The sequence below is a fragment of the Cordyceps fumosorosea genome (assembly GCF_001636725.1).
Source record: "Cordyceps fumosorosea ARSEF 2679 chromosome Unknown scaffold_6, whole genome shotgun sequence".
Lineage (NCBI taxonomy): Eukaryota > Fungi > Ascomycota > Sordariomycetes > Hypocreales > Cordycipitaceae > Cordyceps > Cordyceps fumosorosea.
The window spans coordinates 595,981-617,321 of record NW_017387306.1 but is presented as its reverse complement, the minus strand read 5'-3'; the positions used below and the strand labels follow the sequence as shown (position 1 = coordinate 617,321).

The 21,341-nt window shown below is 54.6% G+C and overlaps 6 protein-coding genes across 6 annotated transcripts; 4 read left to right on the top strand and 2 right to left on the bottom strand.

Moving 5' to 3' along the window:
* Positions 1–2,106: 2,106 nt before the first annotated feature.
* ISF_03355 (FMN-binding split barrel-related protein) lies at positions 2,107–2,958 on the top strand (the record flags this gene model as incomplete). The annotated part of the gene is made up of 1 exon (XM_018846961.1): positions 2,107–2,958. The coding sequence occupies one exon, from the start codon at positions 2,107–2,109 to the stop codon at positions 2,956–2,958; it is 852 nt and encodes a 283-aa protein (XP_018705850.1).
* A 2,931-nt stretch (positions 2,959–5,889) lies between these two features.
* ISF_03354 (hypothetical protein) lies at positions 5,890–6,852 on the top strand (the record flags this gene model as incomplete). The annotated part of the gene is made up of 1 exon (XM_018846960.1): positions 5,890–6,852. One exon carries the CDS (start codon positions 5,890–5,892, stop codon positions 6,850–6,852), a length of 963 nt encoding a protein of 320 aa, XP_018705849.1.
* A 589-nt stretch (positions 6,853–7,441) lies between these two features.
* On the top strand, positions 7,442–12,107 carry ISF_03353 (Armadillo-type fold domain containing protein; the record flags this gene model as incomplete). The annotated part of the gene is made up of 2 exons (XM_018846959.1): positions 7,442–7,655; positions 7,735–12,107. 2 exons carry the CDS (start codon positions 7,442–7,444, stop codon positions 12,105–12,107), a joined length of 4,587 nt encoding a protein of 1,528 aa, XP_018705848.1.
* Positions 12,108–12,590: 483 nt separating this feature from the next.
* On the top strand, positions 12,591–13,445 carry ISF_03352 (hypothetical protein; the record flags this gene model as incomplete). Its single annotated transcript, XM_018846958.1, has 1 exon — positions 12,591–13,445. The coding sequence occupies one exon, from the start codon at positions 12,591–12,593 to the stop codon at positions 13,443–13,445; it is 855 nt and encodes a 284-aa protein (XP_018705847.1).
* A 127-nt stretch (positions 13,446–13,572) lies between these two features.
* Positions 13,573–15,643, bottom strand: ISF_03351 (Amino acid/polyamine transporter I; the record flags this gene model as incomplete). Its single annotated transcript, XM_018846957.1, has 3 exons — positions 13,573–14,851; positions 14,928–15,135; positions 15,178–15,643. 3 exons carry the CDS (start codon positions 15,641–15,643, stop codon positions 13,573–13,575), a joined length of 1,953 nt encoding a protein of 650 aa, XP_018705846.1.
* A 1,597-nt stretch (positions 15,644–17,240) lies between these two features.
* ISF_03350 (hypothetical protein) lies at positions 17,241–18,551 on the bottom strand (the record flags this gene model as incomplete). Its single annotated transcript, XM_018846956.1, has 2 exons — positions 17,241–18,141; positions 18,220–18,551. 2 exons carry the CDS (start codon positions 18,549–18,551, stop codon positions 17,241–17,243), a joined length of 1,233 nt encoding a protein of 410 aa, XP_018705845.1.
* Between the last annotated feature and the right edge of the window lie 2,790 nt (positions 18,552–21,341).

The following is a 21,341-nucleotide window of genomic DNA, read 5'->3' as shown; positions in this document are numbered from 1 at the left end:
TTACGTTGTTTTGGCATGGGGAAAATGTCGAAAAGAAAACCCTGGGCTTGCTGCCGGCCTACCAGTACCTATCAGTAACTATGTACCTCATACCAGGTAAAGTACCTGTATCAGTATTTTGGGAGACATGGCCAGAGTCTTGGTAAGGCGAGCGCAGCTCATCAGTGGAAGAGAGGCAATGCACCTACCTGGAGATGCTGTAAAATGGGTCCTGCAGTCCCAGAGGGAGCCCAAAAAAGCTTGGCAATGTTCTTGTCTTGTTTGGCGTCCACCTAGCGGCTTGATAGGCTGGATGGTGGCCGGCCCATGCAGGCCAGTGCAGGCAGATTGCATCCAAAATCCCAGGCTTGACAAGGGTCTGGGAAATGGACGAGGCCTTTTCTGTCGTCTTGTCCGTGCCTAGTGTCGCTCGCATCTGATGACGCCTTGGTGCCGGAGCTGTGGATGTTGGATGGGGCAGGGCAGGGCTAGCCTAGTGCCAACCCGCCTGGGGGAATCTGGTAAAAGTACCTGCTAATATCTGTATCCCGTCTTGCTGCGCTAACTATGTACTAAACAAAACCGACGTGCTGGGATGCCTATCTTAGCCCTCAAGCACAGTTTGTATTACGAAGTACACAGCTGTGAAAATTTGCCTCACATTATTATTGCATTGTTTAGTACGGAGTACCTAGCATTAGTACATCTACCCACCGTCCTACGGTACCAGCGTTGCAGTTGGTATGCCGGTGAGCCCCAGCTTCCCTGCCACCACCGGCACCCACTCCACTGCCAGACTGGCTTCCCTCACACTGGCCTCGCTTCTCCTTGCTCGTTTGCAACATCACCACTCCTCTGCCAGTTATCCCTCTCTCCATCTCATCGGCTTCGAGTCTAATTCCATCGAAATCTCGCCGCCTTCGGCATCTCTCTCTTCACTCCTCCCCATCTTTGCCTTTTTCTCTCGCACCCCCCCTTCTCCCAGCACCCGTTATCCGTCGCCACAGCTCGCCTCAGCTGCTTTGGGTTAAGATGGGCGGCGATAATAAACACGGGTCTAGAACCTCAGCCCGAAAAAAAAATGTCCCAATACTTACTACCGTTTCGCCAGCCCCCTGCGCCTCCGTCGGTCATGTACCGCATCGTCCCGGGCTGTACTCCGTGCAGACACGCACACGACGAAGCTCCTCCTCCTGCTCTTCTCTTTGAAGCTTTGCGCCTTCGCCCACTCCTCCAGATGGATGGCCTCCCACGATTCATCCACACTCAGCCCCCTCCAACCCTACGTCTCTCCTCCCACCGACCCAGTCGCCAGCCCGTCCTCGTTCCCAGTAAACGGCGCCCACCATAAATTTGGTTGTCCCGCGATAGCCGAGACCAGGCGTTACGACACCACTTATATTCCTTGGGTCGCATTTCAGCTCAGCCAGGCACGCCCCCAAACAGCCCTGCACCACTAGTAATCCATTCTAATCGACCGGACGGCTTTCAAAAACCACTCGTTTACTATTTACCGCCACCTACCAACGTGCCTTTCCCGGTGGCACCACTATGCATGAACGGGGCTTGCCTTCAGCGTCACCCAGAGGTAAGGTTACAAGGTAGTCGCCACATTCTATGACTTTGACTCTCACCCGCCGCGGAACCTCCCCGACCCTAGCGGACCCTAGCGAGTTCCTCGCGACAACCGACTCGTTGCCAAACCCCGTCGCCTGGAGCCGGTACATCCCCATCACGTACCCGGCCTAGGCCCGGCGCAATAATCCCTGACAGGCTACAGCCCTGGCGGTAACGACATACTAACTACCTAACTTTTCCCACTTCTCTGTCTCTGTGTCTTTGGAGCAGCTTTCTGTCGTCGTCAGCAGCCAACTGCAGGGTAATCTGACACCAGTAGCAGTCTTGGGGGCCAAAGAGCTTGAAATTCCGGACGAATAAACATCCATGACGCAAGCACCGAGTTAAGCTCCGCCATAGCTCACCTGCCGCGCCGCTGGCTCGGCCACCCGCTTTTGGTCCAGTATTTCCGTGCACTTCAACTCACTGCGCCTGCTCATCACCATCTCATCCATGACAATCCCCGCACGACGCGCGCAGCAGATTGTGCGCCATTTCATAACTTCTAGAATGGGCCGTTTTTCCGTCTCGCCTGCGCCATGGCGCGCCGCCCTCGTCTCCCACCTGGAAGCTATGGACTCTCCGACGTTCGTTCTCAGCTCTCTTCATCGCGAGCCTCCCAGCGCTGCCACACAGCCTCCAGCGGCACTCCAGAAAAAAGATGCAGAAACATTCTCCCCCAGAGCTCGTACCGTTGTCTACCGCAGTATGTGGGCGGGCCTCAGCTCCAACCCGCGCAACCCTGCCCCGCCAAACCCTCACATCTATCAGACAGATCTTCTGACCACCACTACGGATGTTCGCATGGACAAAGTGTCGGAAATGTTCCCTGCACTCACCAATGCAGCCGAAACTGCATCGTCATGCGCTGGAGAACACGTTGAGGGGGTCATCTGGGCAGCGAATGCAAAAACGCAATGGCGCATTCGTGGCCGCGTGTTCATGATTGGGCCGGATATTGAATCAGACGCTGCACAACCCGTACGGGAGGCTTTGAAGGCGTACATGCGCCGGCAACATGCCGGAAATAGAGAGGCCGATGCCGAGGCTGATACATGGGATTGGGCCAAGGAGCTCACGGCGCATTTTGGCAATCTGAGTCCTGTCATGCGAGGAAGCTTTCGCAACCCGCCACCTGGCACACCCATATCACAGACACCAAGTTCAGGGCTTGGACTTGGACAGAAGGTGGAGAACTTGCACGACGAGATTGCGCGGAGCAATTTTAGGGTACTTGTAATCGTGCCTGAACAAGTTGATCAGGTTGACCTGTCTGACCCAGAGCGTGGCAGGAGGTGGAGGTATGACCTGACTACGCAAGGCGACGAGGTGACTTGGACGACAACAGAGCTCTGGCCCTAGGTTAGACCACATTACAATATTTATTACTGTTTAAATAGTAACTGGTAGGTTGCTATTTGGACAGGTCACTGCATCGTCTCATGACCTTGCCTATATCAGTAGATAAACATCAACTTATAGACAGCAACTAGGATGGAAATGTACGGTTATCTGGTTTTCAGGTAAGCCTGGACTAGCCTCATTGGACCAAGCCACCTACAGTGCGTGCCAAGATGATTGCTTGCTTGTGGTTGGGGGACCTGCTTGGCGTTTGTGCAGCAAAAGAGTAAGCCACAAGGGCTGGCTGGACGTGAGGGTATGATTTGGTTGGAATCGGGGCCTGGGGCCTGAATAGTACAATTGGAATAGACACTACAGATTGCGGGTATACAACAGTGATTAATATGCCTAGAAGGACGCAATCCCTCTATCCAGCGCCAAGAACGATTCGTAATCAAACTTAGCATCTGAGCTGGAGGATTGGGTGGGCTAAGTATAAACAGACCCGGGTACACTGTGTCAAGTAGTTGATTAAGCATGTAGTTTTATTAAGACAACAACCTCGTATCGATCTGTAGCCGAGCACTTGGTGGCAATACGGTACCGCGGAGGATCGTCGTCCATGTTAATGAGCACCCTTCGCTGCCGAAGGTGGACGTGCATGATTTTGAGTGGTCCAGGTCGCGTAAGGCATGTGGCTTTGATCTTTCAATTTTTGAGCAAAAACGAAAAGACGCACCGCTCGGCGCAGCCGAGTTGTAAGACGAGTGGCTTAGCTCAACTTGGCCATTATTTGCGGTCTTGATATTAACAAGTCGACGCCTTAGCTCCATTCAACAAGACTCCCCGCCACCTTTCTTACATTGGGGGTGGGCGTAGCTAGTTGTCACCTATTATATATCGATATTACGTTACGTTTGAAATGCTGCGCGTAGAAAGCGGGAGAAAAGACAAACAACAAGAAGACGAAGCATGCGCAAACCCAAAACCGAATATTTTGGGGTGAGATTTAGACATGCTGCAACCCAAAGGGGGGGAAAGCTTGGCGATGGACGGCGCGGATTTCACAGCTGAGATCTGGCAGCTGGCCCGGCGCGTGGCCTACCTACCTATGTAGGAATGTGCTAATAAGATGGCGGAAGGGCAAGTTCCGAAAGAAGACGGATGATGGCGCTGAGCGCTACTGCAGGATAAGAAGCCTCGGGGCGGCAGGCCATGGCGGAGGCGGTCTCGATGATGGGGAGGTCAGCTTCAGCTGGCAAGGTGCGGCTCGGGAGGGGGACGGGAGGGTGAGAGACGGGTCGCCTGCGATCGCTGATGAGTCGAAACGGGTGGGATCAAGCTCGGGTATAGCTCCAGTGGTGGATGAGGCGGAAAAGAGAGCTACTGAGTAGTTGACGGAGTATCCGTTACTGAGATGTGTGCTGTTCTGGCCTTTTTCTTGTTTTGCTCTGGAGTGGCGTATATCCGGTTGGTAGGCTGCCCGAAAGACTGAAAGACAACGGCATATCGACGACTGGCAGCCCGCACCCTCCCTTCTCGTACCAATAAGGTAGTTGATCAAAAAAAGTGGTGTGACGGGATTCGTAGGTAAAGGGATGATGTTTGCGCATTAGTACAGCTGGGTGGGAGAGTCAAGCCGCACGCATTGCTTGAATGACTACATTCCAAGACTGGCGGCGACTTGGTTGTTGTCACGAGGATGAGTTTGCATCGGATAGCATAAGACGTCCATGATGTTACCGACCGCGTTGGCAATTGATTCAATGCTCAATCCCAGCGAAGCATGTCAACTAGGACAACAGGATGGATCTGCAGCTGCTGCCAATGTGCAGGACGGAGTAACCCGTCCAGGCAACTATAAACATACATACATAGTTATGGAAATACTGTCATTCGGTGGGCGGTAACACGTCACTTTACATACCAACGTACATTGATTGGGCTTTCTAGCGCCGCGCAGAGCTCATCGTCAAGACCAGGGTAGGGCAGTAATACGAAGCACGGTTGGGCCGGCAATGTGGTGATTTTTACCACACCGCAAGTTTGTGGTGACGGCTTCAACAATTCGGACGGGGCTCTCAGTGACTGTGTTCTTAAGTTTAAGAGTATGATTGGGGCCGGATTCGTTCTTCTATCTCGGTGCTTGACGAGCGTCATCTGGCGTCGTCAGAGAGTCGTGAAAAATTCTCTGGCGGAAAAGGCAATGGGCTGGTTTGAGTTGTTGATGGGCAAAGAAGAAAAAGCAAAGCAAAATTGGCATCTTGGCACAAGCGCTACCTATACCTAGTAGGCGCTGAAAATTCGCTCTACCTCGCCATCAACTGTCGTAAATCCATAACTGCTGGGGGCAGAGGCGCTAGCTTGGGGGATCAAGGCATTCCATCGCCATCAACCCATGTCGACGGAGGGTGGAGGGCACAGGATTTTTCATCTTTCCATCTCCTCCTCCTCCTCCTCCTTTTCTTACTCCAGCCAGCATCATATTACTCAACTGGAAGCCTCGACGCGTTACCATCCCATCCCTCCCCACTCACCGACGAGCCTGCTTCGTCCACAAACAAACCGATCTAAATATTTTGACGTTACCCGAATCTACAAGAATCAACGCCACAACGATCGCCTCCTCATTCCCCGCCTCTTTCAACAACGGCCGAGCGATGCTATTTATCATCCCCTACTATTGATATTCTATTATCTTTGCTTTACATAGATATCTTAGCGATTAACTTCTGATTCGGCATACGCTTCTCCCCCTCTTCTATGCTGCAGCCCGCGATCGAATACCACCGTCGAATACCACACTCGGAATCAACATCCACAACTCCGGGCACCCATTGGGAAATCGGGCTGCCCTCGTTCCCTTCGCCTTGTGCGCGTGCTTGAGAGCACCTCCACGCCGAGGCTCGTTGGGCTTCTATTGCCCACAGCCGCGAGCTTCCTCCACAGACCATGACCATCACCTCGTTGCGAACTCTCGTCGCACAGGTTCCAAGCTGGCAGAACCGACTCGACGAGCTGGTGGCTGAAATTACCACGCGACAAGACGAATTATCCAAAATCGAACGTGACAATGCACACGACCCCACCGCACCGACCCGGCCGGAACCCGATAGCAAGGCCTTGGCCGACACTCCAACATCCGCACTACAAGCCCCAGACAACATGAATATTGATCCGACCCCCTCAGCGGGTATCCGCCAGCAAACTGCACACTCCATCGGCGGCAATGGTCCGCCGACGAAGAAGAAGAAGCTCGGGCCGGTCTACTTTGACGGCAACATGCAAAAGTTCTTCGAGGAGCTGGTTCAATTCCTCGCCGTCAGCCGGAACATGATGCGCAAGGCTAAGATGGCTGCCCGCGTCGCCCAGATCAAGAAAATGGCAGAGGTCCAAGTCAATGATGAGTTCGGTGACGGCGTGTCGGATCAACCTACATTACGCTACGTCAGTGCTCGTAGACTGGACTCGCTTGGTCCGGCACGTGAGCCCGACGTCTTTGACGCTCTTGACAAGAACCTCGAAACCCTGCAGACCACCAGCGAGCTGGCCGCCTTCCAGTTTCTGCGGGAGGCGTCCTACAGCAAGCACATGGAGACCATCAAGAAGATTCTCGGCGACGCCCTGGATACTGCGACGGCTGAGCTGGCCCGTCTCACGCGTGACGAGCCTGACATGGCCCGCGAGGCCGACACCGCCGTCAGCCGCATCAAGCGGCCACGGAGCATGCGCAATGAGCTCCTCGCTGGCACCGAGCCTGTCGAGACCTCCAACAAACGGCAGAACACGGGCCATCTCACGCCTTCGGGTAGTCCACCCTCTATTGGGCACATGGAGGTCGATCTCGCTGCCCTGCAAAGCGACGAGCCGATTTCCGCCCAAGTCATTCACTTATCGACAAACGTGCGCGCCTAGTAATTGCGCGCGCCTTGTTGGAACTCTCGCGCATATTTCCCTACCGATCTACTTTTTGATGTGTATAAGCCAAAAAAAGATACCATAGTCGCACTTTTTCTGTTTCGCTTGATGATCGAGGTACAAAGGACTCGGCATCAGGACTTTATTGATTATGATCTCACGAAGCTGATGAAAAATACTATGCTGCAAAGCGCTATCATGTACATAAAGCAAATCAAAATCAACATATTGGATATAAACCTTGATCGCTCTGAACCTGTCTGTGCAACAGCCTGTATCTGCGAGCCCTTGATTAGTGGGAGATCGACCAATGGGCGAGGACGACCCCACACAAGCAACAAGTGGCGCGTGAACTACTAACCTACCTAGCAACAACCAAATGACATCCAACAGCTTTGAGAGTTCACACTGCAACTTCTGGGCACGCCGGCCTCGCTCTGCCAACACCCACCGCCCCTAGCCTCTGACTAGGCCATGGTAGCGAACATGTCGTGATAAAGTTTGCACGCCTCCATAATTAGAAGCTTCCCGCTTGCTTCTTCGGTTTCTCTCCCAGCTCGAAGACCAACCATCGTCACCGGACGAGATGGGCCAGGGCTTCTCGCTGGCAACGCCCTCGGCGGGCTCTGCCGGCATCGACATCCCGCAGCTGCAAGATATACAGTATGAGCGAAGTATTGGTGATGCGAGATTTATGAAGAGCATCCGGGCTCGCGATGAGAACGCGATTGTGCTCGTCAAAGTCCTTGTCAAGCCGTTTGCCGATGTTAAGCTCGACGAGTACAAGAAGCAAATCATAGGTATACCTGCGTCAAAGCGCCAGCAAGGAGAAAGGCAAAGAGAGAGAGTGATGGTGGAACTGACATTTCTGCCGCACAGAACAGCGAAAATCCCTCGCCGCCATCCCCAACGCTCTCGGCTTCCAGCGCGTCATCGAAACCGAGACCAACGGGTACCTTGTCCGCCAGTTCATGTACAGCTCACTCTACGACCGCCTCAGCAACCGACCGTTCCTCGAGGATATAGAAAAGAAGTGGCTCGCGTTCCAGCTGCTGTGCGCGCTGCGCGACTGCCATGCCCGCGACATTTACCACGGCGACATCAAGGCCCAGAACGTCCTCGTCACCTCCTGGAACTGGCTCTACCTTACAGACTTCTCATCAGCCTTCAAGCCCGTCATGCTACCCGACGACAATCCCGGCGACTTTTCCTACTTCTTCGACACATCAGGCCGGCGGACCTGCTACATTGCCCCCGAGCGATTCTACGCCGCTGGCGCCGCGCCACCCGCAACGGTCACCATGACGTGGGCCATGGACATCTTCAGCGCTGGGTGCGTCATTGCGCAGATGTTTCTCGAGTCGGAGATTTTCAGCCTGGCTCAGCTCTACAAGTACAGAAGGGGGGAATATGATCCCGTTATTACCCATCTCAGCATCATCTCCGACAAGGATGTCCGTGAATTGATTGCCAACATGATTCATCTGGACCCTGAGAAGCGCTACTCGGCGGATCAGTGTCTTGATTTCTGGAAAGGAAAGGTCTTTCCGCACTACTTTTACAACTTTCTCCATCAGTACATGGAACTTGTCACAGATCCCTCATCAGGCAACAGTCCAATGTCTGGCGCCCACAAGAACGAAGGCGAATCTGACTACCGCATTGACCGCGTCTACTATGACTTTGACAAGATTTCCTACTTCCTCGGCTACCAGTCTGATAAGAGGACACAAAACAACGAACCCCGAACCCAGTCCAAGCTAGGACTTTCACACTTTCCAGTGCAGCTAAGCATCCCGAATAATGAACACACCGTCTCCGCGGATCTGGAGCCGCCAGAAGATGACGGTACCCTGATTTTTCTGACCCTAGTCGTCTCTGCCATGAGGACAACAGCAAGGGCTTCATCGAGAATACGAGCCTGCGACATTCTTTTAGCATTTGCCGAAAGATTGACCGACGAAGCAAAGTTGGATCGCGTCTTGCCGTATTTGATGACGCTGCTCAAACGAGATGAGACAGATCTGGTGGTAGTGTCCGTCATACGTACCATTACACAGTTGCTGCAAATGGTCCACATGGTTACCCCGATAAACTCTCATGTCATCGGAGACTATGTGCTTCCTCGCATGGAAACGGCACTTAGCTCAAAAGATCATGTTGCCAGTCCCATCGTACGCGCCACGTTTGCCTCATGTCTGGGCAGTCTCGCCTCGAGTGCCCAGAGATATCTTGAGCTGGCTTCCAGCATACGGCCAGATGGGTCCATGTCTATTGCAGACCCCGAAGTTGAGCCAGGTGCAGAGGCAGGCACCAACTTTGAAAGCATATTTGACAATGCTGGAAGGCAGCTCTTTGAAAAGATTGAGGCCTTCACGAAACAGCTCGTCGAAGATCCCGACGTCTACGTACGACGAGCATTTCTATCATCAGTACCAGAGCTGTGCATGTTCTTCAAGGAGCAGTCGAATGATGTGCTACTAACGCACCTGAACACATATCTAAATGACCGAGACTGGACATTGAAATGTGCCTTCTTCGATACGGTTGTGGGCATTGCCGCTTTTATCGGAAGCGTGAGCCTGGAAGAGTTCATGTTGCCGTTGATGCTTCAAGCACTGACTGACCCGGAAGAATATGTGGTGCAGGCTGCTATTCATTCTTTGGCACAACTTGCCGGCCTTGGACTGCTGTCAAAGGCGAAGCTCTGGGAGCTGCTGGATCTGATTGGACGCTTCACTATGCATCCCAATATATGGATTCGGGAGTCTGCCGCCGAGTTCATTTCCATGTCAGCGAGCTATCTCGAACCTGCCGACCTGCGCTGCTTTTTACTACCATCGATCAAGCCATTTTTGAAGATTGCTCATCTTCCCGATTTCAATGAATTGAGCGTCCTTGATGCTTTGAAAACGCCGCTAACCCGGCCTGTTTTTGACCAGGCCATTACATGGGCTACGCAGACTGACCGGGGTCTGTTCTGGAAGTCTTTACAGCACGTTCGCTCTCTGGCTTTTGGGTCATCCTCTACCTTGACTGCACGGTCCAAAGACTTGATTCCGAGCTCGCTAAGCAAATCGGACCGCAATGACGAAGACGACCAATGGCTGGAAAAGCTACGAAACTTGGGTTTGAAGCCTGAAGATGAGATCAAACTCCTGGCTCTGCGGGAATTCATCTGGAGACTCAGCACTAAGCGAAGCCGGGAATCGTCTCCATCAGATCGCAATACTTCTGTGGGAATGATTTCGCTACACGATCTCGGCGTCACACCACAGACGGTCTTCTTTAATGACGCGCCGCTCAAAGACCATTCCGTCACTCCGGATTTGGAACCGCCGTCGGCACGATACACTATTGCAGATGCGTTGTTGGATGCATCCATGACTATTGATGATACTGTCACCAAGAGGAGAAAAGCCACAAATATTCATAAGAATAGAGTTCAAAGCGTTGGGCCTGTGGGTGGCCGTATACTATCCCCGAGCGGAAGCGGTCGCGCCAGCTCCCGCGACTCTCGTGTACCATCTAACGGATCTCGAGATGACGCTTCAGTCAACGAAGGACCCTATGCACTGAGGCGCGCAATGCGTCACCAGTCCAGTGCCCTGAGCCTCCTCGACCGCAGAGACGGCGGAAAGTCAGTGCCGGAGACCGGAACGAGCGACGCCAACGCCTTTGGTGAGATGGATGGCCCGTTTTCGCAAATGGCTGTGCCGCAGCCATTGGCGTCTGCAAAGGGCGCGGCACAGCCAGAAAAACAACCGAAACACAGCTATGCGGGCAATGACCCGAGCATCCAGTTTATGCTCGACAATATGTACGTCGACAATTTTCCTCGCGATGTGCTCGAGTTCGGCCCAATGGTTGAGCCCATCTCCAGAAGGAAGAATCGAGCTGTTCGCACGCAGACCGCTGAGGAGCGCTGGAAGCCACAAGGACAGTTGGTGGCCACTTTTGGAGAGCACAGGGGTGCCATCAATCGCGTCGCCGTATCTCCAGATCACATGTTTTTCGTGACTGGTGGCGATGACGGTGCTGTCAAGGTCTGGGACACGGCCCGACTGGAACGGAACATTACACATCGATCGAGACAGACACACAAGCATGCGCAGGGTGCACGCGTGATTGCGCTGTGTTTTATCGAGAACTCGCATTGCTTTGTTAGCTGTGCTAGCGACGGCAATGTGCATGTAGTCAAGGTCGACACGGTATTAGCCAGTGGTGTCATTAGATATGGCAAGCTGAGACTCCTGCGCGAGTATCGTCTGCCGGAAGGAGAGCATGCCGTTTGGTGCGAGCATTTCAGGCAAGAGACCAACTCTATTCTCATTCTGGCTACGAATAAGTGCAGGATTATAGGTATTGACCTGCGAACCATGACTTTGCTTTATATACTGGAGAACCCAGTCCATCATGGCGCGCCGACATGCTTCTGCGTTGATCGGAAACGGCACTGGCTATGTGTCGGTACATCACATGGCATACTCGACCTCTGGGACTTGCGTTTCAAGACCCGCCTAAGAGCCATTGGCGTGCCGGGAAAGAGTGCCATCTATCGCATCTGCGTACACCCGTCGAAAGGTCGCGGCAAGTGGGTATGCGTCTCTGGCGGCGCCGAGCACGGCGAAGTAACGACCTGGGACTTGGAGAAGACATCTTGCCGCGAGATTTACAGGAACGGTACCGTCAAGGACGGCCCGAAGGGATACACGGCATGGGACGTGGACAAGGAAAAGCCCGAGGGGATCCTGTCGCGCTTTGCCACCAACCTCGACCTGGCCGACTCTGCCAGTGCGGACCGCGGGGTCCGCGCCATCGCGACGGGCATCTCCACGGGCGAGGACTCTCGCGACATCCGCCACGCGTACATGGTGAGCGGCGGCTCGGACAGGAAGATGCGGTTCTGGGACATTTCACGCGTCGAGAACTCGAGCGTCTTTAGCGGGCTGCAGCCTGACGAGACGCAGCCGACGTACTCTGCGACGCAGCCGACGACGTCGATGACGATCAACACGGAGCGCTTTGCGAGACCGAACAACACGGCAGCGGCGGGGACGACGGGGAGCGGCGGCCGGTCAAAGACGACGACGGCAAACAGCCGTCCGGCGAGGTCGACGGTGATTTCTCTGCAGCAGCAGCAGCTCCTGCAGTCGCACTTGGACTCGATTCAGGACGTGGCGTTACTCGAGTATCCATATACGATGAGCATATCGGTGGATCGATCAGGGATGGTCCTTGTGTTTCATTAGACCTCAAAGAGAGGATTCTACTTGAACTGAAGAAATAGAAGAGCTCTCAACAATACCAGATAATTTACATGATGAATGGTATGGCTGAATGATGTGTCTGGGCAAGAGCATGCTGACTTGTTCGGACCGCCGAGGCGTCTTAATGCTACCTTCCGCGCGCTCTTTAAAAGCAACCTGAACTTTTCGAGTACTAGGAAGATGAACTATAGCTAGCGGAAACCAGAAATCCCGCTTTACAACAAGTTGTCATTGGCAAACAAGTGCCCATGGTTTTCAGCTGAAAGAGTTGGCGCACCTCGCAGCCCCACTACCAATGTGAATCGTATATTTCGCGAACCCTGGGCTGAACCAGGAAGTTGCTATAGTTGCTATTAGGTTTTTCTTGTTTCGTTTGCGTATTTTCTGCTCTCCCTCGCCAGTTCCTTTCTGTGAGGCCCCGTTTCGGTATATACATGGTTCAAGCTGTTCGTTACACTTGGCCTAATGGATCGCATGAGCTTCATCCCAGGGCCCAAAGCCAAGGCCGAAATCCACGAGGCCGAGGGCCGCATCTTCTTCAACCGTGCGGCGGCGCTCGACTACGCTGATGAGTTCATTTGGCCCGGCGGCGGCGGAGGTGGCGGTGACCTCGCGCCTGGCAGCAGCAGCAGCAGCAGCAGCCCGCACGCGCCGCTGCTCTACCAGCTCGTCTGCGCGTGCTTGAGTGAGGGTGATCTGGTGGATGTGTGGTTTGGACTGCGTGGGCCCGACGCGGCGACCGGCGAGCACGCGCGGCCCGACGGGGAAGACCTCGGGCACACGTGGGCGGTGCTGACACGAGCGGCGGACGGTCAGACGCAAACGCTGTGGGAGGTGGGCCGCGACACGCCGTCCCCGGGGGAGGCCTACGCGCGGCGGGCGTTTGACGGCTTCCGCCAAGCGCTGGCCGAGTATCAAGGGACGACGACGGCGGCGGAGGCGGCTCTGGTAGCAGAGAAGGTTGTGGAAGAAGACAAGGTGTGGCCGACAATGTTCCGGGAGAAGCCGGTGGCGTCGCGCGCGCTCGCACCGGCGAACCTGTATCGGGCGAGCGCGCGAATGTGGTACTTTGTGGACTTTGCGCCGCCAGACCGCTTGTTGGAGGAAGCGCCAGCGCTGTCACGGCCGGTGCGGGCGTTTGACGCGCTCATCCTATCGACACTGGTAACGCTGGCGTACGGCGCGCCGCCCCTCGTGTTTGGTGTGCGGTACCGGCTGGAGAATATCGGGCGGGTGCCAGCGGCATACCTGAGGACGCGGTATGAGGCGGATGAGGGACTGAGAGAGCTGACGGAGGAAGAGATTTTGCTTGTCATGTGAAGATGGAACTCTGTCTCCGTCTCTCCATGTCTCACTCTCCCTCTTGTGTGTTTCGATTAATGGATGTTGTTGAAGGTTCTTTGTTTCCGGCCGTCTTTTGTCTTTTGTTATTCGGGGTGGCATTCTTCTAACACAATGACTTATAAACCTTCTTCCACAACGGCCACTGACTAGAACTGTCTTCGCTGTTGGCAGTCATGACTTGTCGGCGCGAGAAGCTCCGACCCGTGTCCAAGTCCATTTCATGCAGCGTGATGATCTTTGTCTTGAACCACAACTTGTGGGCTGCGTAAAACCCGAAGACGACGGGTATCGTTAGGATCTTGCGGAAGAAGTTGTGCGTCGTCTGTGAGGTGGTCAGCGGGCGCACCGTTGGAGGGAGCAGCGGCGACACGGCGAGCCAAAATTGGGCGGCGAGCACAAGGACGTTGGCCGTGATGGCAAACCAGGAGCCGATGACGCCAGCCTGGGAGCGGTAGGGGAGCTGGTCGAGGGTGTTGCCGGCGGCGGCCCAGGCGCTACGGAAGCGGACGTGGCTGAGGCAGATGCTGATCCAGGTGAAGAGGCTCGAGAGGCCGCAGATGCTGAGCAGCCAGTCAAAGATCCTGGCTTGGACGTGGACCTCGATGAGGTAGGCGAGCAGGCCGAGGCTCAGGGCGAAGAGGATGGCGACGAGCGGACGGCCGCCACGGTCGACGTAGCTGAAGATGCGCGGGGCGTGGGACTGCTCGGCGAGGGCGGCAAGGACGCGCGAGGAGCCGAAGACGGCCGAGTTGCCGACGCTGAGCACGGCAAGGAGGATGACGCCGTTCATGACGCTGGGGAGCACCGTGGTGCCGACGGCCTCGACGGCAAGGACAAAGGGACTCCGAGAGACGTTGATGTCGGACGCGCTGAGGAGACGTGGGTCGTCATAGGGCACGAGCAGGCTGACGAGGAGCAGCGAGACGAGGTAAAAGATGGCGATGCGCCAAAAGACTTGCCGGATGGCGCCGGGTAGGGCTTTGCGCGGGTTGGCGGCCTCGGCGGCGGCGAGGCCGACGAGCTCAGTGCCGATAAAGGAGAGCGACGAGGTGACGAGGACGCTGCAGAAGCCCTTGAAGCCGTTTCTGGTCGGGCCGGGGTCGAGCCAGAAGCGGCCGCCGATGTAGCCAGAGTCCGGGGGACCGCCGATGTTGATGACGATACCTAGCAAGATGAAGCCAACAATGGCGGTCACCTTGACGGTAGAAAAGAGAAACTCGGCCTCGCCATATCCCTTAATGCCGATGAGGTTGATGATGCCAATGACGACGAGGAAAATGGTGACGAAGAGAGACTGGCTCAGTTGGTCGTTCCAATACTGAACCGTCAAGGCACCGGCAATGATTTCGAGGGGTAGCGAAAAGAGCCAGAGGATGGCATAGCTGTATATGACAATGTAAGCTTTGTTTTTGGTCAAGGGGAAGGAGAGAGAGAGGGGGAAGAAAGAGTGACACGCACTTCCAGCCCATAGCAAAACCCCACGAAGGGTCTAGAAACCGGGTAGAAAAGACAGAAAAAGAACCGGCGACGGGAAAGGCGACGGCAAGTTCGCAGAGCGCCTGCATGATGCAAAACTGGACTACGCCGACAAGGAAGTAGGCGAGGATCATGGACGCCGGGCCACTTTGGAAGAGGGCGATGCCGGACGCGACAAAGAGGCCGGTGCCTAGTTCGGTGGAAAGAAGGAGTCAGCAAGGTACGGTAACACGCCAGAGTACAAGATGGCGAGAGAGTGAGCTCCAGCAGGACATGCCTATAGATCCTCCAATTGCAATCATCTGCAGGTGCCGGCCCTTGAGCTCGCGCGAGAGACCTGTCGAGACGGTCCTGGCATTGGCCTCGCGCACGTCGTAGCGCCGCTCACCCGGCGGCACATCTTGGTGGAGGCTGTAGCCTTTGTATCGTCGGGTGCTGCGCGGGGCAGGGCGGAAGCTGTCGAACACTCTCTTGATCAAATTCCCTTTCACGGGGCCGTCGTCGTCGCCGTCGGTTGACGGGCCGGTCACGACGGCGAAGGACGTGGTCGCGGAGAAGAGGCCGCCGGTGCCGGTGCGTCGCAGGCCCGACTCGGTCAGGTCGCTCATCTCGAGGACCTCAAAGTCGCGGGTCATGGTGATGACGTTGGGGCCAAAAGGGGACTTTGCCTTGTCCGGGTCACGGATGGTGCTGGGCATGGCGGGCGAGGAGGTCGAGGAAGGGGTCGAGGAGAGAAAGAGACCAAGGAGGAAGGCGGCGAAAGAGGTTGAATCGATGAATAGAGGGATAGAGGAGAGGAGAGGAGAGGATGATGTGGGTTTGTCTTCCCGTCATGCAAGCGACCTAAGGAACGGGATATAATAGGGGAGAATGCGAATAAGCAGAGCAATATGGATCGGGGAATGGCTCCCCGTTCCCCACGAGTTGCGACTCGAGATCAATCCAGTCGATCGTGGTCCGTCAACTTGGAGCAGATGAAGCCGTCGTTGAGCAAGTAATCAAATAATCATGACAGCAATGCAAGCAAAGAAGAGTGGGGGAGAGGGCAGGAAGTCAGTATAGTGACTTGACGGGATGTGCTGGGATGCCGACGCATAAAGGGAACCCAACCGACTGACTGGTGGCAAAAGCCAAGGTTCGACCAAGCGAAGCGCTCATCGTTGGGGGTCTGTTTGAGGTTGTTACCAGCTTTGCCGGCTCAAACTACAAGGATCTTCCTTGGAAGTACGGAAGAAGAGACACCGAAACCGGACGGCCGGGGACGGCACCGTGGTCCGTCTTGTTGTAATCAATTAGTTATCGACTACGAGAGTGTACTGTCAACATGGGGAGCTTTCAGTTTTGGTATTTCATTCCGATCAACGTGGGAAGGATAACGAGGTAGTGACAAAGACGGCATGGGAAGCAGGAAGGAGCGGTCTGGGTTGGACTGGGCTGTGGTTTCGAATACAGGCAAGAGCGACCGATAGCCGGGGACAAGGTGGGAATAGCCTCACCGCGTTACGGCCGCAGCATACAAGCGGAGAAGAAGAAAAAAAGACAGAAAAAAAGACAGAAAAAAAAGACAGAAAAAAAATCGGGCGACTCCCAGAACTGGCAAGCACAGAACCATTCTAGAAGGTGTCTATTTTGATTAATTTAGCCAAGTGTGGTGGTGGCTTAAAGGCCGGCCAGGGGGGCACTTTTGACACATTGTCAGTCCAGTCTTGTTCCCCACAGATGATGCAGATTGTGAAACCCCCCCCCTTCCTTTCCTTCCCTTCCTTCCTTTTCCTCTTCCAGCCCTTGAACGCGGCATGAGAGACCCGATGCCGTGTGCCGCCCTCACGGACGATTGCGCCGAGTAACTCCGTTGGCAACTTCACTTACCGTGATGCAATAGTACACTGATGCCGTACATGATACTCAGTAGATGATGACACTCACTAGAACAGAGGACAGTTGCCCCCTGCATGAGACATTTTCCCCCTCTGGTGGAACATGGCGTTGGAGCGACCAGGGTGCGCCGGCTTGCTCCTGCGTTGTCGGCTTGCGTCACTCTCAAGCTCCGAATTTATGCAGGCTCATGCTGATAACACTTGGAGGGTGCGCCAACTCTTGAGAACAATGCCGTTCAGCCATCGACCCTCGACAAGACATGGCGCAATCGCCATGCCTTAATCCGGACGTTCTTGCCTGCTTGTCTCAGTGCCTCGCGTCTAAGTGGTGATGACTTTTTGCAATGCATAATCAAATGGTATATTCTATGCTAATAATAATAATCAAAAATTAAAAAAAAAAAAACACATCGTCAATTTAGAAGCCGCCAGCAACCACTGCTGTCGGAGGCTTCCTAGGCACATCTCCCGCTACTATAGTGCCCCGGGAATATGATCTCTCTTGCCTGATGAGAGAGTCGTGGCTCGCCGTGGGGCTGGGTCCCCGGATATTATTCCCAGACGATTGTGACGAGTGCCGGTTAATTTTGCGGATGGATTCCCTCCGCGGCCGAGGATCGAGTTCGTTGAGCCACTCATCGCTCTCCGTTCCTTTTGACTGCTTCTGTTGCTGCTGCTGCTGATTATGCCCCTTTCCCTGCTCCAGATCCTCCCAGGTCGCGCCCGTCGTGACACCGCCACCACCGCCGCCATGGCCACCGCGCGACGTCGTTGCGCTGCTGTGATAGCCCAGCCGAAACTTGTTCTTCTTGGCGCCGCTGTCGCGCAGGAACGAGCCGAGCGCGACGATGTTGGCGACCACAGTGGCCGCTAGGATCTCGATCGACGCCCACATGGACCGGAGCGTCTGGTCGCCGCGCTCGCGGATGATGCGCGGCACGCGGTACAGCGTTACGCCGACCGTCAGGAAGCCAAAGGCGAAGAGCAGTACTAGTAGTACCTTGCGCTTGGTCGGGATGCGCGTCGACAGGATGATGGGTACCGGGAAGACGATGAGGACTACGTCGATGGCTGCGCCCGCGGCGCCCATGGCGATGAGCTGCGCGAAGCCCTGCCGGCACCGCCCGCCCGGGTCCGGCGTCACCTGCCCGTAGCGGGTTATTGGCTGGCACTCGGCGAGGTCGGCCACGAGCACGGCGATGAAGGAGACGCCGAGGGCGTATCGGAGGAACGTAGTCAGGCCGAGGTAGACTTTTTTCATCGAAGCTCCGGCGAGGCGGTTGAGGAATTCGAGCGTGGTGAGCTTGAGGGTCCAAAGTCTGGGCCACGGATGTTAGTTTTAGTGGGATTGAGCGAGGACGAATGAGCAAAGTCGAGGCTTAGCAGACCAGACTCACGTAGCAGCGTAGAATATCCTTCCCACAAGCACGACTCGACTTGCCGTTGCTCGACGCGAGATGTCCGTCTCGGAGAGGGCAACATCACTGAGATCGACATTGTTGGTGCCCCAGAGCAACACAACGTGGGTGCAGGCGATGCGCAGGAAGAGCGGGACGAGGACCAGGGCAGCGATGCGGTCCTCGCGGAACAGCTTCTCGACGCGGATATAGCGACCGGCCAGGCGCAGCAGGATGATGCAGGTGCAAAAGAGCGTAATCCACCACGATACCAGCAAGGTCGGCTTGGCCTCGCTAAAGGGCCGGAGCGGCGGAGGGTCCGAGTAGAGCATGTGCGGCGGTGGCAGGAGCAAGGGAAGAGAGGAAGAAGAAGAAGAAGAAGAAGAAGAAGATTAACAAGTCATTATTCAGAAGCCCACGAGTATGGGCAGGTTGTGTATATGGCAGGAGGGAGGGAAAGAAGGAGGGGAAGCTCATCCCATGTAATTAGGTGGGAGAGACAGAAAGCGGAACAAGGCTGATTGATCAGAGAACGAGACGAAGGGCAGGATACACTGTATAACTATATGTGTTTGGGGACAGACAGGCGCAGGAAAGAAAGGAACGAATACAATGTCTGGGCCTCGTCCTGTCGTCCATTAACGCACCAGAGTCATCAGCCATGCAAGCCAACTTTGCCCACCGCGGGCCGCTTGGCACCAGCCAACTACCACCAGACCCAGTAATAAGGTAGTTGGCTTGACCTATTACGAATACTTTTGATACATCAGAGCAAGCCTCGCCTGTCCCCTCAGCCGTCCAAATTGGGAGAGAGGAGAGAGAGCTGGCTGGCTGGGGTGGCAAGCTGGCTGGGGGCCAAGCAAGCAAGTGCCCAGTCAGTCACACACATTATGCATACTGCACGGCGGAAGCTTGGTCTCACCCTCCCCGCCTTGTTACCTTTTCGTCTTTGTGTGGTATCGTTTTGGCAGGGGTCATGACAGAGCTCGTGATGGAGGAGGGGGCGGCAAACCTAGGGACACAGGAATCAACTAACAGAAAGCCCGGTTCAACGGTGGCGTCTTTGACGACCGCTTGTTGGCTGGGACGTTTTCTAGACGACTTACTTGGGTGGTTAGTAGGAAGCGAGAGGCGGGGTGGCTTGCAGGCGCGGAAATTTGGTTCAGACGGAGGAAGGAAGAAGGAGGAAGGAAAAAGGCAAAAGGAAGAGTGAAGAAATAAAGTGTGCTGCATGTGGCCGGGTTTGGGTGTGACGGCGATTGCATAGGTACATATGTATGTACATACATAGGTATACAGGGTATTACAGGGGATGCAGAGAGAGTCTACAGGGGATGCAGAGAGAGTCTACAGGGGATGCAGAGAGTCTACAGGGGATACAGAGAGATATATACAGAGGTATATTATGCAGGGTATACAGGTTTGCCATCATCACGCAACCAGCACTACTTCCTCAGGGCTCCTCGGCAGGCAGTATCCCTCCACGTCGCATCCCGAAACTGAACCCCCCCCTCCTCCCCTGGTTCCCTCGTGGCTGGCTGCTCGTTTTGAAGCCGATGATAAGTTAGCTCCCAACAAGGCTAATCAATAGTTAACTCCCACCTGATACTACTGTACGAGCAGACACTAGACACTAGACTCACTTGCCGGTATTCCGCTCTCGTGCTGAAGATTTCGTAGAGGGGAAGGGACCAACCCAGAGCCAGCCCATCCATCACGGCAACGCGACCAAGCATGTACGTTTCTATGTATGAATGTAACAATTCGGCAGATACCAAGGCTGAATTAGTACCAATAGTATTCCTAGGCAAAGAAAGGATCATGGTGGATTCTGCGGAGGCGGGTCATCCAGGAACAAAACTCTGATCAAGGAAAAAGGAAAAAGCCAAAAAGAAATGAATGGATGGATCATTGGATGGACACCAGTGGGCCTACTGATCGTCTCTATCTCTACTTTTATGCTCCATTCATCATCATCAATCATACCGAGTACGGAGCGCCTTTCTAACTACTTTCCTGTAGACTCCGCAGCAACCACAGAGGGAACCCCCCTGGCTTTTCTTTATCTCTGTGCCCCTGTCATGTCTGTCCAGTTCGCTTGCACGACAAAGTCGAGAAAAAAAGGTTTCAGAACCTGGATAATTACCGCCACCTCTGCTAAAACACTGACATTGGATTGCAGAATTTTACAACTCTGGTGCACCCCACCAACCACCTCGGCCTCTGAACCCCCGAAGGAGCCGATACCGGTGACTTATTAACTCGAGGCACACATCGAGAGAACGGGGTGTCTTCCTGCCCTCTGCCGACCTTGACGCAAAACTTGGAACTAATAAGCGAGTAGCAAGATGCGGGAGCCCTCAAACCCGAGTCGGGCCAGAAACCTTGAGAACTTTGAAGATCCTCTCTCTGTCTTGATGCAACACAAAGCAGCCTACATACATGCCGTAACCGAGAACCATCAACCGTCAAGCATAAGACTGACATCCGTATTTGTAATCATGTAAAATTCTAATTCATTACACAGGCTCAAAAATCCTCTCCTTCTAATCTGTACGCAGCATTGCAAAGAAGCCAGCCAGCTGCCTAGGCATCCCCCCCCTTCAATCTGAAACAGGACAACCACTTGTTGCAGCTGTTTTACGAAGCAAACTGCAGCCGTAGCACGCATCTGCGACAAAGACGCTTGGCATTTCGACTTGTACTCGGCATCTATCCGTTATTCACTAGTCACACCGTTTCTCCTTTTCTCGGCGGAAACTTGCATCCCGCACGTGAAATACCCGTACCAATTTCACTGCCTTCCCACCGGACAAGACACTCGGACGCAGCACCCCGTTCAACGAGCAGCTTCTCCTGGAGACTCATTCATTCTCATTGTAGTTCTGAAAATAAGGAGCTCCTGTCAAGCACTGCCGGTGTACTCTGCCTCCATCCTTGAAGCCCCCCTTCCTCTGTCACCCGTGAAACAACCAGAGGGCACTGCCGATTACTCAAGCTTGGCCGGACCAGGTGTCCCAGGTTCGTTGACGTTATCGCATTGAACCTGCCATCGCATGGCACCCGACTGACACAGCCGTGAAAGTGCATGACCTAACCTCTTGTGACGTGCTGCGTTGGGC